Consider the following 13,708-nt stretch of genomic DNA (forward strand, 5'->3'; position numbering starts at 1 on the left):
GACTGTGTTGATGGTGAAAACATAGCTTTGTGCTTCCTGCTGGGCAGGCCAGGAGGAGAACACATTGCACCCTGCAAGACTCTGAGAGTTTGTATCCTGTGCTCCTGGAAGCATTATGCCTACCTGAGCTACAGTACTTCTGAGAGTTACTGTACAGGCACTGATGCTCCTACCCACCTCCTGCCAGTGCAAGGGAGTGGCTGAAAGCCACAGTGGAGGCCTTAATATTGCACTGCAGTAAAGCAGTACCATGGTACATGCAAAGCTTAGGTTGTGATGGTGCCCTTGCATCCTCACTCCCCTCTCCTCCTTTATCTTGGCATGCTCCTTGGTGATCGTTTGCAGAAGCTCATTCTCTTGCTATGAGAATCCAGAATAGAAGCTGTAGGAGAGGTAGACTGGTATACATCACAAATTCAAATGCAGACTTTTTAGCCTGAAGGGCTAATTCATGTCTAAGGATTTGCTGTGAGCCACAGCCCATACCTTGTTCAGGTGATTTTTCTGCTGCATTAGAGGTGTCTGTATTCCTGGTAGCCTTTATATCTTGTGCTGACTTTTTAGATTCTGTATGAAGTAAAATAAAGCACTGTGAAGGGGTGTGTTTGGCCTATGAAGCTCCCTGCTGTGGGGGTCTAGCTGTTCTACTACACCCAGGGCCAGCTCCAAGTTTTTTGCTGCCCCAAGCAAAAAATTTTCCCACGCCCCCCTGGCCTCACCCCAACTCCGCCCCTTCCCTGCCCCATTCCAACCCCTTCCCCAAATTCATGGCCCCGCCTCCTCCCCCGGGTACACCGCATTTCCCCTCCTACCTCTCCCTCCCAGGCTAGTCCAGAAAGCAGGAGCAGCGTGGCCTTAGTAGAGCAGTTCCTGGCTTGGATCAGAGCGGGGGCTCCTCTCTGGCCAAAGTACCCTAAGGGATGATCTGTTGGTTGTGGGTGGGCCTTTGCTCCCTGACTAGTCACAAGTCAAGTAGCATAAACCCCCAGTAGGGGATGGAGGTTGTTCGGGAGGTTGAAAAACTGGCTCAATTTGAAGGGCCCAGACCTGGGGCTGAAGACCCTAGCTAATAGATGGTCTATTAATTGGACTCTTCCATTTGGACTTAGTGTCCAAGCCACTGAAGACCCAACAAAGTCAGCTGGCAGCCTGAAGGAGGCAACGGGGTGAGCAAAGGACTGTGCTACTGCACCCACAGCAAGGAAGGACTGTGCTACTGCACCCACAGCAAGGAAAAGGTGAGCATCTCTACACAAGCACCTTTCAAAAATGTAGCATTGGGAGAAAACCATTTTAATTCTTTCTCCCATTTACTGAGCATAAATCACCAGATTCTCTAGGGACAAATACTTTAGTATTTCTAGACCAGTGGTTCTCAACCTTTCTAGACTACTGTATCCTTCTCAGGAATCTGAAGCCCGAGCGCTGCCGCCCAGGGCTGAGGCATGTAACTTTGCATTGTGGGGCCCACTGTGGAGTGGGGCCCCAGGCATTTGCCTGCTTGCCACGCCCTAACTCCAGCCCTGCACTTGTGACACCCCCCCGCTGCTCACAGCCCCCAGGTTGCGAAACACTGATCTAGATGAGTTGATATAACCTCTGAAAGACCTCTGTGTACCCCTGGTTGAGAGCCACTGCTCTAGACTATGGTATACTTTGGAATTGGAGTACACTATTACTTCCTTGCTGCAAGTCTTCTCCCAGCAAATGCTGCAGTCCTTTACTCTGACAAAACTCCTAGGGGCTTCACTGGGACTTCTGAACTGAACCAAAAAATGTAAGGTTTGGCTAATAATACAGCAAAATTCAGACAATTTACAAACCATTATGTTGATTCTGCTTCCGAGTAACATGATGACCTCAGAAAGAGCACAAACTGCAAAGGATTTTTCTGACTCCTGATTGCTATTGAAAGTCATTTAAACCCTGCTCCTGCAAACACTTTTGAATGTGCTTGCCTTTGAGCATATGAGTAGTTGCATCCATTTAAAGTATTTGTAGGACCAAGGCTTTAATGTGTGTAGAGTGGCTGGTTAGTACTAGTTTGTATATTATATTTCAGTCATTAATTAAAATGCAGTCACAGGTCATTCACACTTGACATTGTCAAATCACTCAGGGGCCCAGATCCTAAATTCCATTAACCCCAAGACTCTGATTCAGCAAAGCCCTTAAGCATGTACACAGGTCTGATTGACTTAATTTAGCACACGCTGAAGTGCTTTGGTGAATCAGTCAGAGTGAATACTGGTGGATTTGGTGTTTAGTTTCCTCTCTCTTTTTCAGCAGTGCTGGCTTATTTTAGAGCTGACTCTGGAGTTATAACTTCCCCATTAATTTGGATTCTCTTTTAAACCAGCAGTGGTTGTCTGTTTGTACCGACTGTGACTAGTTATAACTTGTAGAAGCAGCAAAGAATCCTGTGGCACCTTATAGACTAACAGACGTTTTGCAGCATGAGCTTGGGAGACTTTTATTGCTCTGCACAGGTTTTGGGGTTGGGGGCTGCCACTTGCATTAGAAAGCAAACAGAGAAAATATCAGGTGGCATGAGTCTCTAGGGCCATTGGTAGACAGCCATGTGTGAAGAGGGTGTTTTGAGTAGTTTGGCAGCCAGCCAGTGAGTTACTCTAAGGAGTCTCTCTAACTGCTGGAGATAATGGGTTCAATTTTCTAGTCATGTAAAGTGGTTGTAATGTCTTAAATTGGAGTAAAACTGGCACTTCTCAGATAAGGAAGAGGTAACTTAAGATGGATCCTGTATCCTTTACAGAAACCCTAATGTGAGAAATCAATTGTACAGCTGTGCTCCTTTGATAGGCACAGTTTGGCTGGGAACATGGATGTCTGGTGGGAAGAGGGCTCCTTGGGGAGGGTGGGGTCCATGGCTCTCTGATTCATGTGGAATTGGGCTGGGGAGAAACATGTCAAAAGATTAATCAAAAACTGAGTTTGATACAGGAATTGTTATCAAACCCTTTGTTTCATCTCGGAGATTTCCTCTCAACAGCACACAGCATCACTTGCCAGGATCTTTTTCAGTTCATGCTGTTTAATGGAAGACCAGTGGCCAATAAATTTTCTGCTATCCATGGTTTGCTGATGGCTGAGGCCAGTGACATTTTGTATGTATAATTGAGAAGTGGCTGGATGAGGCTTCCTTGTATTAATTTCTGTTATGAGATGTGATTAGAGCACCAATGGCATGGCAGAAATAGTATTTTGATTTAGACTGATTGCAGCCTATTGAAGCTTTTAAGTCCTATCCCATGACTGTGGTGGCACCTGCGTTGGTGTTCTCAGCTGTGGTAGGGGGCTCAATGAGTGGGTGTATTTAGGGTAAGTCTTTTGGTTTTCTTTTCCTTTTCCTGGAAGGAGAAACCTTTTCAAAAGCATGTTCTCACTTCTGTGGGTGTGATTTGTCCCCATAAAATATGTGCTCATGAGGGCTTTTTTTTTTTTTTTTGGTAGGCACAAACCTGAACACTTGAACCTGTAAATATTTGAGTATGAGTGCAAATCAGTCACTGAGTGGTGAAAATACGTGGATTTACAAATGTAACTCACTTTGTAGGTACAAAGTAACTGCTGAAAATCTTCCAGGGGTAAACTGACAGGTCCTCAATACAGCTTGAAATTTAGGCTACAAGTCACGTGTGTTCATTTGTGTACATGTGATCTGAGATTTCTGTAACTGGGGCACTTCATCGATCCAATAAAAAGAAAAGATAGAAACAAAGTCCTATTTTTGTACTGTGAAAATGCGCTGAGAAAAAAGTGCATGGATTTGAGCTATATATTTGCAATACAAGCAACTAGAATATTCAAATGTAACTATGCAATTGTGCAAAAAAAACCCCAAAAACAAACCCAAACAACCCATTACTTTGAGGATAACAACCCCCATATTTTACTTTCATGCAATAATGTGCAATTGGGTAACATTAGTAGCTACAAACATTTGTTCAGCATGAATGTATCCAGAATGTAGGTACATGTCGATAAACACGTGAACTCATTGAGAAGCCACAAAATAGCCACATGGTAGCACTGCTAAATAGTAATGGATAACCTCATCAAGGTTCAGAAATCACACTGGCAGGCTGTGAATCACTAAGAGAAAAGTACATAGTGCTATAAGACAGTGCTATGGCTATACCTAAGGCATCATCTCACACCATCAATCACATGTGATGGCCAAATAGGATGTCTCATTAGGGCTGGGGCCATTCAGTACTATTTTCACACACTTATGAACAGTAGATCTACCTCTGCTAGAACCCCAATGGCTCCTATGTGCATTACACTGGTGTAACAAGAAGCAGATATCTACTGCACCTCAGTGACAAAGACATTAACAATAGTCAATATACCAGAGATTAACGGGTATAAGACCTGAGCTAAAGCTCATTGAAGTTGATGGGAGGCTGTTCATTGATTTCAATGGATTTTATACCAGGAACATAAGAGTATAGAATGGTGCCCACAGGGAAGGTGCCCATTACTGCACTAGGCAGGCCATTTTTTGAAAGGGCTGGGGCTGTTGTCAGTTGACATTTATTATGGTTTTTATGTATTATTATCCATGCAGTTGATCTCCCAAAGCGGGATGAGTAAATAGCATCAGACAAAAAGGCAAATATACACCCCCTAACCACAGGTAGAATCCAAAACTCATTCAGGCAAATGGTACAGAATCATATTCTCTGATTTAAAGCAAGAAAAACCACTGGGGGAAAGAGGTCTGTGGGGAAAGATAGCAATAAATAACAATGTTCTGGAATAACTGGCATTGTTGCCACATATATTAGAGAAAAGCATGTGATGGTTTTGTATAAAGTATTAACACCTATTTGGGAATTAATACCAAGTGATGATGCATTTCTGACTCAGCAATAAAACTTTATACCATTTCCTCATCTAATATACATATATACACACACTATATCTATCTATCTATCTATCGATATATATCTCACACACACACAGAGAACATGTATATAAAATATGAGGGACCATCAACTGTAACTACTTGCCTGTTTTAACAGGTGAGCTTTTCGAGGAAGAATATTCAAGAGTTGATGGGTATGTCACACCTTTCTTTGGTTTGCCTTCTGCAAAAGAAAAGTATATATCAGATTCAGAATGATATGGACTAGGAACCTTTAAATGTAATGGAAAACAGTCCTGTTAATAGCTCAGTGAATTCTAAAATATAACCCACATGACAAGCTGACACCCAAAGAATTCCAAGTTCTCGCAGAGCAAAATTTGCATCAAATGTAATGGGGCAAAATCAGGCCCTAAAACCAAACCCCGTAATTCCCTTAGTTCTCCTTGATTCCCTGATAATGTCTAAAAATCATTCCACTAAACACGCCAATATCTAAATAAGGGGAACAAGTGAAGTACTAATGCAAGAAGCTGTACATGACATGGGATTCCTTTCTTTAACTACATCATTTTTTTAAAAACCTCTGTTTCATGATGTATCATTTCTAATGTGTCACTTACAATAGTAACAGTGAGAATCCCATGTGTGTGTGCTGGGTCATATGGTAGTTATATCTGGATCTAAAATGAGAGTCCTTCCCTTGAAAATGATGCACAGTTCTGTTATGTTCTAAACCACAGATCTTTCTAGTGCCACACCAGATGGCATTTCTATTGACACATGTGGCTGTGAGGACTCCTCTTAAGTAGTAGTTTTGATGCTGTTGTGTTCACAGTACTAGAGAAGGCAGAGTACACTCTATACTCTGGGCCAGATTCAGAAACGTTGGCACAGAAGGATGGGTATTGCATTTCCCTACCCCAGCTACAGTAATTCTCTCCCCTCCCACCCACAACTGTGCCACAGAGGGGATGTGCCAGTGTGGATGACAGGGGGTGTTCCTGCTTAAGCACTGACTTCCATAGAAGCTCTGCCAGTAGGTGCTACTGAGGAGAGGCACTGAAACAGCATCATGTCAGATGGTGCCGCCTGTATTTTTTGAGTTGTGTGGTACTCTTGTTCTGCCAAAGCCTCATCCCCTGGTGAGTTTGCTACATCCAGGGGCCTCTGCTGGGGTTTATGCCAGAATCTAACCTTCTCCATATAAGGACAATAGCTGAGTCAGAGAAGCATTGCCTTTGTTCCCCAGTTCAATCTCTTCTTAACAACTCCAGCCTCTTTATTCCATTTCCTCTGAAAGCCTGAGCTGTTGTAACCAATAAAATCACCAGGTGATGAAGTGAATTTGCTTAAGTTCCCTTTTTAAACATGGCAAGATGCAAGTGTCAGTTTCAGCACTCACTTACACTGCTAGAAGTCGGGAGTCGCTTCACTGAAGTTGAAAGAAGTTACACTGACATACAACTGGTGTGAAAGTCAGGTCTTGTCTTAATATCTGGTGCTACATGTGATTTGTAATTTAAATAATGTCTGCAAATGTGCAGCTAACGCTAAATTGCTCGGTGTGACTGGCCATTTGGTGAGCTCTGGCATCTTTGGTAAAGAAATGTTTGTGTCCCCTGGGTGTTCCATGCATCCGTGGGAGCTGCTCTAAATGGAGAGCTGATTATTGGTGTGGCAATCATGCTATTCTTACAGTGACAAGAAAGCTGCCACAAAATCTGTTGGAGTTTGTATAACCATAATATGTGTTAAAAGATGGTGTGCTGTTAAAGATGGGTTGAAAACATGAGTATTATTGAACACACGGATGTTTGAAAAATAGGTGCATAGGTGAAATTTTCCCCACCCTCTCACCACTTACTTGTCACTAGCACACTCAGACATTTGGGACTCTCTTTTCTTTACCTAGTAGCCACAAACCTGAATGGACTCATTCACATGAGTGCCAAGACATTCTGGAACTTGAAAATGAATCCGAGTTCATTTGCATACCTCCTAGTGTGCTCACCACCTCAATCCCAATGACTATGCCTTGTGCTTGTTCCCCACTCCTCCTCTGTCACACCACTTCGCAGGCCAAGTCCCTTAACAGTTCCTCTTCTGCAGTCTCTTCTATTGATGCTTATTCCACCTCAATAGTTTGATATTTAAACTGGTAAGTTTCCTATCTGGGAACAAACTGTCAGCACGCTTTCACCGTACAATACCATGTACTCTTTTGATTTGCTGACAACTAACTTGGCTGGTGTATAGACAATTCCTCAGCTCAAATGTCAAAGCTGTCCTGGAGTCAGATACCTCAGTTGGCTTTTCTGGCATTTTTGTATTTCTAGTCTTTATGCATCTCTTTTCTAATAAGTAATAATTCACAAACAAATGTCAACTTTTTTTTGCCAGTGGGGTTTGTCTGCATCCAGCCACAGGCCAAGTAAAGCAGAACTAGATGAAGAGTTACAGATTTCCATCGTTTAGCCTTTAAATTCCTCATAAAGAAAACCTACATGTTTCAGAAGGCCCAGTAAGGACTCCTTTTCCTTTAAATATGACTCTCTTTCTGCATGAGCTACTATGATTAATCCCACTGACTCACCCAATCAATTCCCTGCCATTGCAGGGGCCTTGGGCATTGGTGTACCTCAGTCCCTCCTATTTTCTGCCCAGGGCATGCTATAGTTTATCTGGACTGCAGTAATACTTTACTCCAATCCAGGTTATTGGATTCAATGCAGAGGCAACTGAGTGGAGATTTAGTGGCCTGTGATATAGTCCCTTCTGGCCACTCAGAGTGCATACAATTAAGCACAAGCAGGATTGGAGCCTTATTCGAGGCATTTGAATGTTATCATTCCTATGTGTACCCAGTCTAGCTTGAACCTAGTCTTCCCTTCTCTGTTACGTAGGTTTGTAACTTTCTTCTGCACCCTCTATCCCATAGTGTTTATGTAACCAGGAGGTGTTGCTGTCTGAAAAATTAGGAGGAGCTGTTGTTGTGAGAGACTCCAAAGTTCACTGGGTGGTACCTGAATTGCTGCTCAGTTAGAATTTGCTGTTTGTTAGAAGAAAGCAAGTACCAGAGGCAATTTGGCCATGACCAGAAATTCCTAACTATCCAAAGTAAATCTTCTTAAAATGTGAGCCAGGGCTGGGCTGTTAGAAAGCTGCAAAAAGAGCATCCACAAACATTCATTCAAATTCCAAATGACAGCTCAGTTTGATCATATTCCTAAGCCTTATTTGCTGTTCGCAAAAAATAATATTTCTTCACTTGAATTTCTTGGGAATGGCTGTTCATACATTTGTGCTATGTTGATTTTCCACAAGGTATGCCTGAAATACTAGTAGTTAACTAGTAGTACTGGTTACTTCTCATAGCCAAGCAGTGGAAATGTGCACACCACCATCCACTTGTGTGACAGGAGGTTCAATACAGAAGCAACATAAAACCATGTAAGTTAGCGCCTCCTTTACTAACTTAGACTTCTCTATGCATTGGTACAGTTGAGTGTAAGGGGACTTAATTTACACATCACCTCTGAATTTGGCCTGGGACTCTCAGGACTTGTCTTTAACCCCTCTGGGGCACATGTCACACTGTAAACAGTAGAGCACTCTGAAGTGTCATGCTCTCACTGATTCCTAGTGTACGTTAATGTAGTGCTGTTTGAAACAGGACAACATCAACCTGCACTAGGAACCTATTAGATTAGAGCGTGTCAGCAGGATCTACATGGGGCAGTGAGAGCGCAACACTTCAGAGCGTTCTACAATTTACAGTGTAGCATGTGCCCAGAGGGGTGCAAAGACAAGCCCCAAGTTAGTGTAACTGCTTGTAGAGTGTTGGTATGGGGGTGGGGAGGAATTCAGGACAACAAAATCTGACTTAAGTAAGAATTTAATGGACTGACACAAATTGGCTGCTTACTAGAGGTGGAGCAGAACTGTAATTAATACATTTAGGATACATTGATATGGTCACTTAAGACAGGATGATGTCTCATCAGAGCAGTTACTTGTAGAGCATTCATAGATTATTAGGGTTGGAAGGGACCTCAAGAGATCATCTATAGTCCAACCCCCTTCTCAAAGCAGGACCAATCCCCAAATCACCCTCTCAAAAATTGAACTCATAACCCTGGGTTTAGCAGGCCAATGCTCAAACCACTGAACTATCCCTCCACTGAATATGCTTTGAGATATGGGACTGGTAATCTTTTAAAATTGGGATATGTATTTCTTTTAATAAAGAGCCCTGGCACTGCTTGCTGTGGCCAATAACTGGAACAAAAAGTTTTTTGCTGTTTATGGTTAGGAAAGAAAGCTTCAAAGCATGGAGTGAGGTTAACTGAAACAGATGTTTCAGGCTCTCTGCAAATTCAGGCAGACAATAGCTCTGAGATATGAACCAGCCCATCTGTTTAAATGCGTGCTAACTCAGATGCCCCAGATGATACTTTGTATCAGCATAGTTATCTATTTCACTGCACATCAAAGCATGTAAGAAAGCAGAGGTATCAAATTATGAAGGTATACAGTCTACTCTGAGTGACCATTTATTTGGATAGGCTTTTAACAACACAACAGGGTGATGGGGCTTTGGTCATGAATTCAACTGACCAGTTCCTTTGCATAGAGTACATGTCACTTTAAATCGTGATAGTATAACGTCATAACTGAATTAGCTATGTAGATTGCTGCTTTTTTTTTTTTTTTTTGCGGGAGTAGGGAGGGTAGTACCTGAAACAATGAAGGACTCCCTCCAGCGTGGTAGGGACAAGGATCGGATTCCATTGGAGAAGCTCCCTCTGTAACCAGATTGTCCAGCAACTTTCTGAACAAGGATTTTCCCTCCTGAGTTGTCAATTGTACCACTACAAAAGGGGGTTGGGAAGTGTTAAATGATATCAGAAATGTGGCAGAGAAACTTAGAAAGTGTTCAACTATACAAGAGTTAGGAAAGTGTTCTCTCTCATTTTAAATGACATGGTTGAGGTTACAACAGTCCTCAGTGCAACTTGGAGAAGTCTGCGGCTAAGAAGTGTTTGTGCACTTACAGATGACCTAGGGGTCTTGTATTTTAACCTGACTTAAGTGTCAGTATATGGCTGAAGTAAATTGTCCGATGGCGTTGTCTGACCAGTAGTGCCGGTTCAGAACAGGTCCCTGGCTCTTGAAGTACCCACGTGTATAGGAAAAAAAGGGCTGAACTCTTTCCTGAGTTACTTTGTGCAACCATGTTGACTTCAGCTGGATTTTTAAATCAGGTAGGATTTGGCATAAAACTTCTAAGGTTCAAGAGCTTGAGTCAGATCTCAGTGCCTTTATACCATTGTAAGTATATTAACTCTGAGAGCTGTGATTTATGGGTATGTATGTAGGACAAGATTCAGGGCCCAAGAATCTAAAATAAATTTTGACAAATAGGAGGGTAATTTCCCCCTTTATTTTGCAGAACCTAGTATTTTCCCTGTTCAAAAGAAATCGACCAGGTATTACCTGTATCTGATTGTGCCTGATTCTGATCTCACGGTGGTGTAAATCAAAAGAAACACCACTGAAATCAATGGAAAACATGGTAGCTTCTGTGTCTGCTGAATGCTACGAAGTGTTTACCACGTGTGATGACATTATATGAATCCTAATGTGTATGAAGTCTCAGTTTCTGCAGACACTGAAGCATTAGTCTGAAACCAAGAAGTGACTGCTTACTATAAACAGAGCAGTCTATGCTAAGTGGAATGAGAAACATAAAATGGTGAAAAATAACAGAGCTTTACAGTTCTCTTTGAATAATTTAAATTGTTGCTGGCAATAGAAGGAAAGGAAACTCACAGATTTCATACACGCATCAGAATAGTCAACAAATCCAAACTCAAATGGCACCTAGAGAAAACTGAGACCTTCTGCTCCAAAAATATAGGTGTCTACCACTTAAGCTACAGGAGAAACTATATTCTCGGTCACTATGTTGTGTTAGGTTTAAATTGTTTTTGACACAGTTTGCCCTTAGGTATTCATGGACAACTCCCATTTTAGTCAATGGGAATTGTACACAAGTATTCTGAGGGAAGAATTTGTTTTCTGTAAGCTAGTCACTTGACAATTCAATAACAAACACCTGAACACACATTACTTCAGCCAGCAGATGGCAGTAGTCTATATACATAAAAGCTAGTCGGTACAATAAAGAGCTGCATAGGATTTTTATCCACACAGTGTGTCTCTCTCAGCATACGCTATGCTCCACCAGTGAATTGCCTGCAGTTTGGCATGGCAGTTTGTAAAGTACTTTTTCACCAATTCTGGTTTTTCTGGGACGTGTTTATGTCACTCAATATTTGGAGTCTGGGTGGCTTTAGTGTGGGTTCATGGGTTCAATTGCACCCCAGGGTGCAAAACCAGCCAAATGTACATTCCTTCCAGTCTGGTGAGGAGGGAAAACCGGGGACAGGAGAGGGAGTCATGAGCAGCTGGGCTGAACCTGAGGGCTGGGTCACAATTTGTGGCGCTAGGCCCAGCCCATGGGCCAGGAGCTACCACTACAGGATGAGTGTGGGATGGGCTTGTTCTCCAGCCCCACTACTACCCCCTCAGCCCTCCATTCCACACTGCGCTGGGACGAGGGTTGTGGTGCTGGGGTAGGGGGTCATGCTGCAGGTGACTGGAGCCCCCTTGGCAATTCTGTTTAGTGTACCCATTGATTTGGGAGGCAACATCTGCCCCTGGTTTGGAGCAGGTGCTTTCAGTGAATGTTTTCAGGGTCTTTTCTAGCTTAAATGGGATCACTAGAAAGAATCCTACCAAGAGAGATGATTAACCTACGTTGCTTACACATTATTAGTGAGATCATTATTTATGTGAGACCATGAACACTTCTGATGGTATAAAATAGTGCAAACACAGTCATCTGCTATCCATAAATGAGTGATCTGGAAAAGTCTGAGCACTTCCTGTAAGGTGCTGAGCATGCTCAGTAATAACTAACATCTAGCTCTTACAGCGCTTTTCATCCGTAGATCTCAAATCCCTCTACGACAAAGTGTCATTATTCCTACTTTACAGATGGGGAAACAGGCACAGAGAGGTGAAGTGCCTTGCTCAAGGTCATCCCGCAGGCCAGTGGCAGAGCTGGGAACAACAAGTGATTTCAGTAAAAGTTCTGGGTGCCTAGCGCTCTCAGATTGGATCCATCACATCAAATACTGTCTCTCTCTTATACTCTTTTCTATAAGAATTGTGGCCTGAAATCCAATCTGCAAAGACCAGGCAGGGTTTAATAAGCTCCAAAGCCAATGACCCCCTACACTGGAATTATAATTCTGTACTGGAGTGTCTCAGTATTTTAAAGCTGCTGACCTGTGAATAGCAGCACTGCACACACTGGAAAAAGAAGCGTAAATGTCGGTGCCATAAACACGGTATTTTATGTCTTGACATCCTGGTGGACATTTTGCAATGAATTCCGGATTGATTATCTTCCCTGCTTTGATGTCGCAGTCTATCTCAGGTACATCTGTGAATGCAAAAAAGCTAGATTTAATATTCCAGTAGTTACGTAACCATGTAATGCACAACAGTGCCCTCTTTGAGTATAAGGGCGAATTCCTTCAGGGCACAAGAGGTATGTTTGCTTGTAACATAATAAATACATGACATGGGTAGGGTTGTAACTAAATATGGATTGAGGAAGTGAATGGACATTTCTGACCCTAAAGGAAATTTCCAGTGTAATATAAAAGATTTTAATCAAAATGGGATAGATTGTGGTCATAGGATGGGGGAAAGGGGCAGAAGTGAGAGCTGGGAGTTGTATGCATCCCTGAGCCAGTGTTCCCCTTGTGGTAATATGGTTGTTTCACCCTCCAATGCAAGGCTGTGGCAAAATGCTATGATCTTGCCCTAAACCATTAAAAATGTTTGACTTCTATGCAGAGCAAACAAGGGACGTAAATATAAACTTAAGTTCTGTTTTATCATCACCAGTTAGATCAGGCCTGCACAACTCGTAAAGCAGCGAGGGCCATATTACTCCAAAGAAAACAGCTGAGGGCCATCCCTCCCCGGCCCGCCAACGCCCCCAGCACCACCAAGCCCTCCCGAAACACAACACACACCCCAGTGCTGCCCAGCCCCCCTGAAACACACACACACCCCAGTACTGCCCGCCCCGTGGAAACAAACACTCCTTCCCCAGCGCTGCCCCACCGAAACAGCGGTATTGAACCTTAGTAATATGTTATAGCAGGCCCCTAAGGTAGTGTAATTAAGGTAAAAGAAAAATGTCTTTTTGCTAGAAGTAGAATAAGATCTTCCCCCAACTTTGTAATCAATTGCCCTGTTGAATGAATGAGGTGTGAATGAGGAAGGTGTGGAAGGCAGCACCTCCAGACAGCTGCAACCCTTGGAGAGGGGATGGGAGCCAGACCAGATCAGTAGATCAGGTCAGCCACTGACTCCTTGCTCGCCTCCTCAGCCCCCTCCGCCCCCCCGCTCGCCTCCTCATCCCCCTGCACTGCCTGCCCACTCGCCTCCTCAGCCCCCCACCCTCCTGGCTCGCCTACTCAGCCCCCTGCACTGCCTGCCCACTCGCCTCCTCAGCCCCCCACCCTCCTGGCTCGCCTACTCAGCCCCCGCCACTGCCCGCCCGCCCACTCGCCTCCTCAGCCTCCCACCCCCTCCAGCTCGCCTCCTCACCCCCACGCCACTGCCCGCCTGCCTCTTCAGCCCCCCTCCACCCACTGCTTGCCTACTCATCCCCCCGCGGGCCGCACAGTGAGCCCACCTACTCACCCCCCCACCCCCGCAGGCTGCACA

The 13,708-nt window shown here is 43.7% G+C and overlaps 1 protein-coding gene across 1 annotated transcript in view; it reads right to left on the minus strand.

The window, feature by feature from the left end:
- VIT (vitrin) overlaps positions 1-13,708 on the minus strand; it is an 88,241-nt gene that overhangs the window by 47,150 nt on the left and 27,383 nt on the right. Inside the window, exons 5-8 of the mRNA XM_039528193.1 lie at positions 12,251-12,407; positions 9,632-9,765; positions 5,037-5,114; positions 487-567 (exon numbers count right to left, since the gene is read on the minus strand). Coding sequence (XP_039384127.1) covers positions 487-567; positions 5,037-5,114; positions 9,632-9,765; positions 12,251-12,407 — 450 coding nt within the window. The remainder of the gene's footprint in view (positions 1-486; positions 568-5,036; positions 5,115-9,631; positions 9,766-12,250; positions 12,408-13,708) is intronic.

This window comes from Mauremys reevesii, linkage group 3, assembly GCF_016161935.1.
Source record: "Mauremys reevesii isolate NIE-2019 linkage group 3, ASM1616193v1, whole genome shotgun sequence".
NCBI classification, from domain to species: Eukaryota; Metazoa; Chordata; order Testudines; family Geoemydidae; genus Mauremys; species Mauremys reevesii.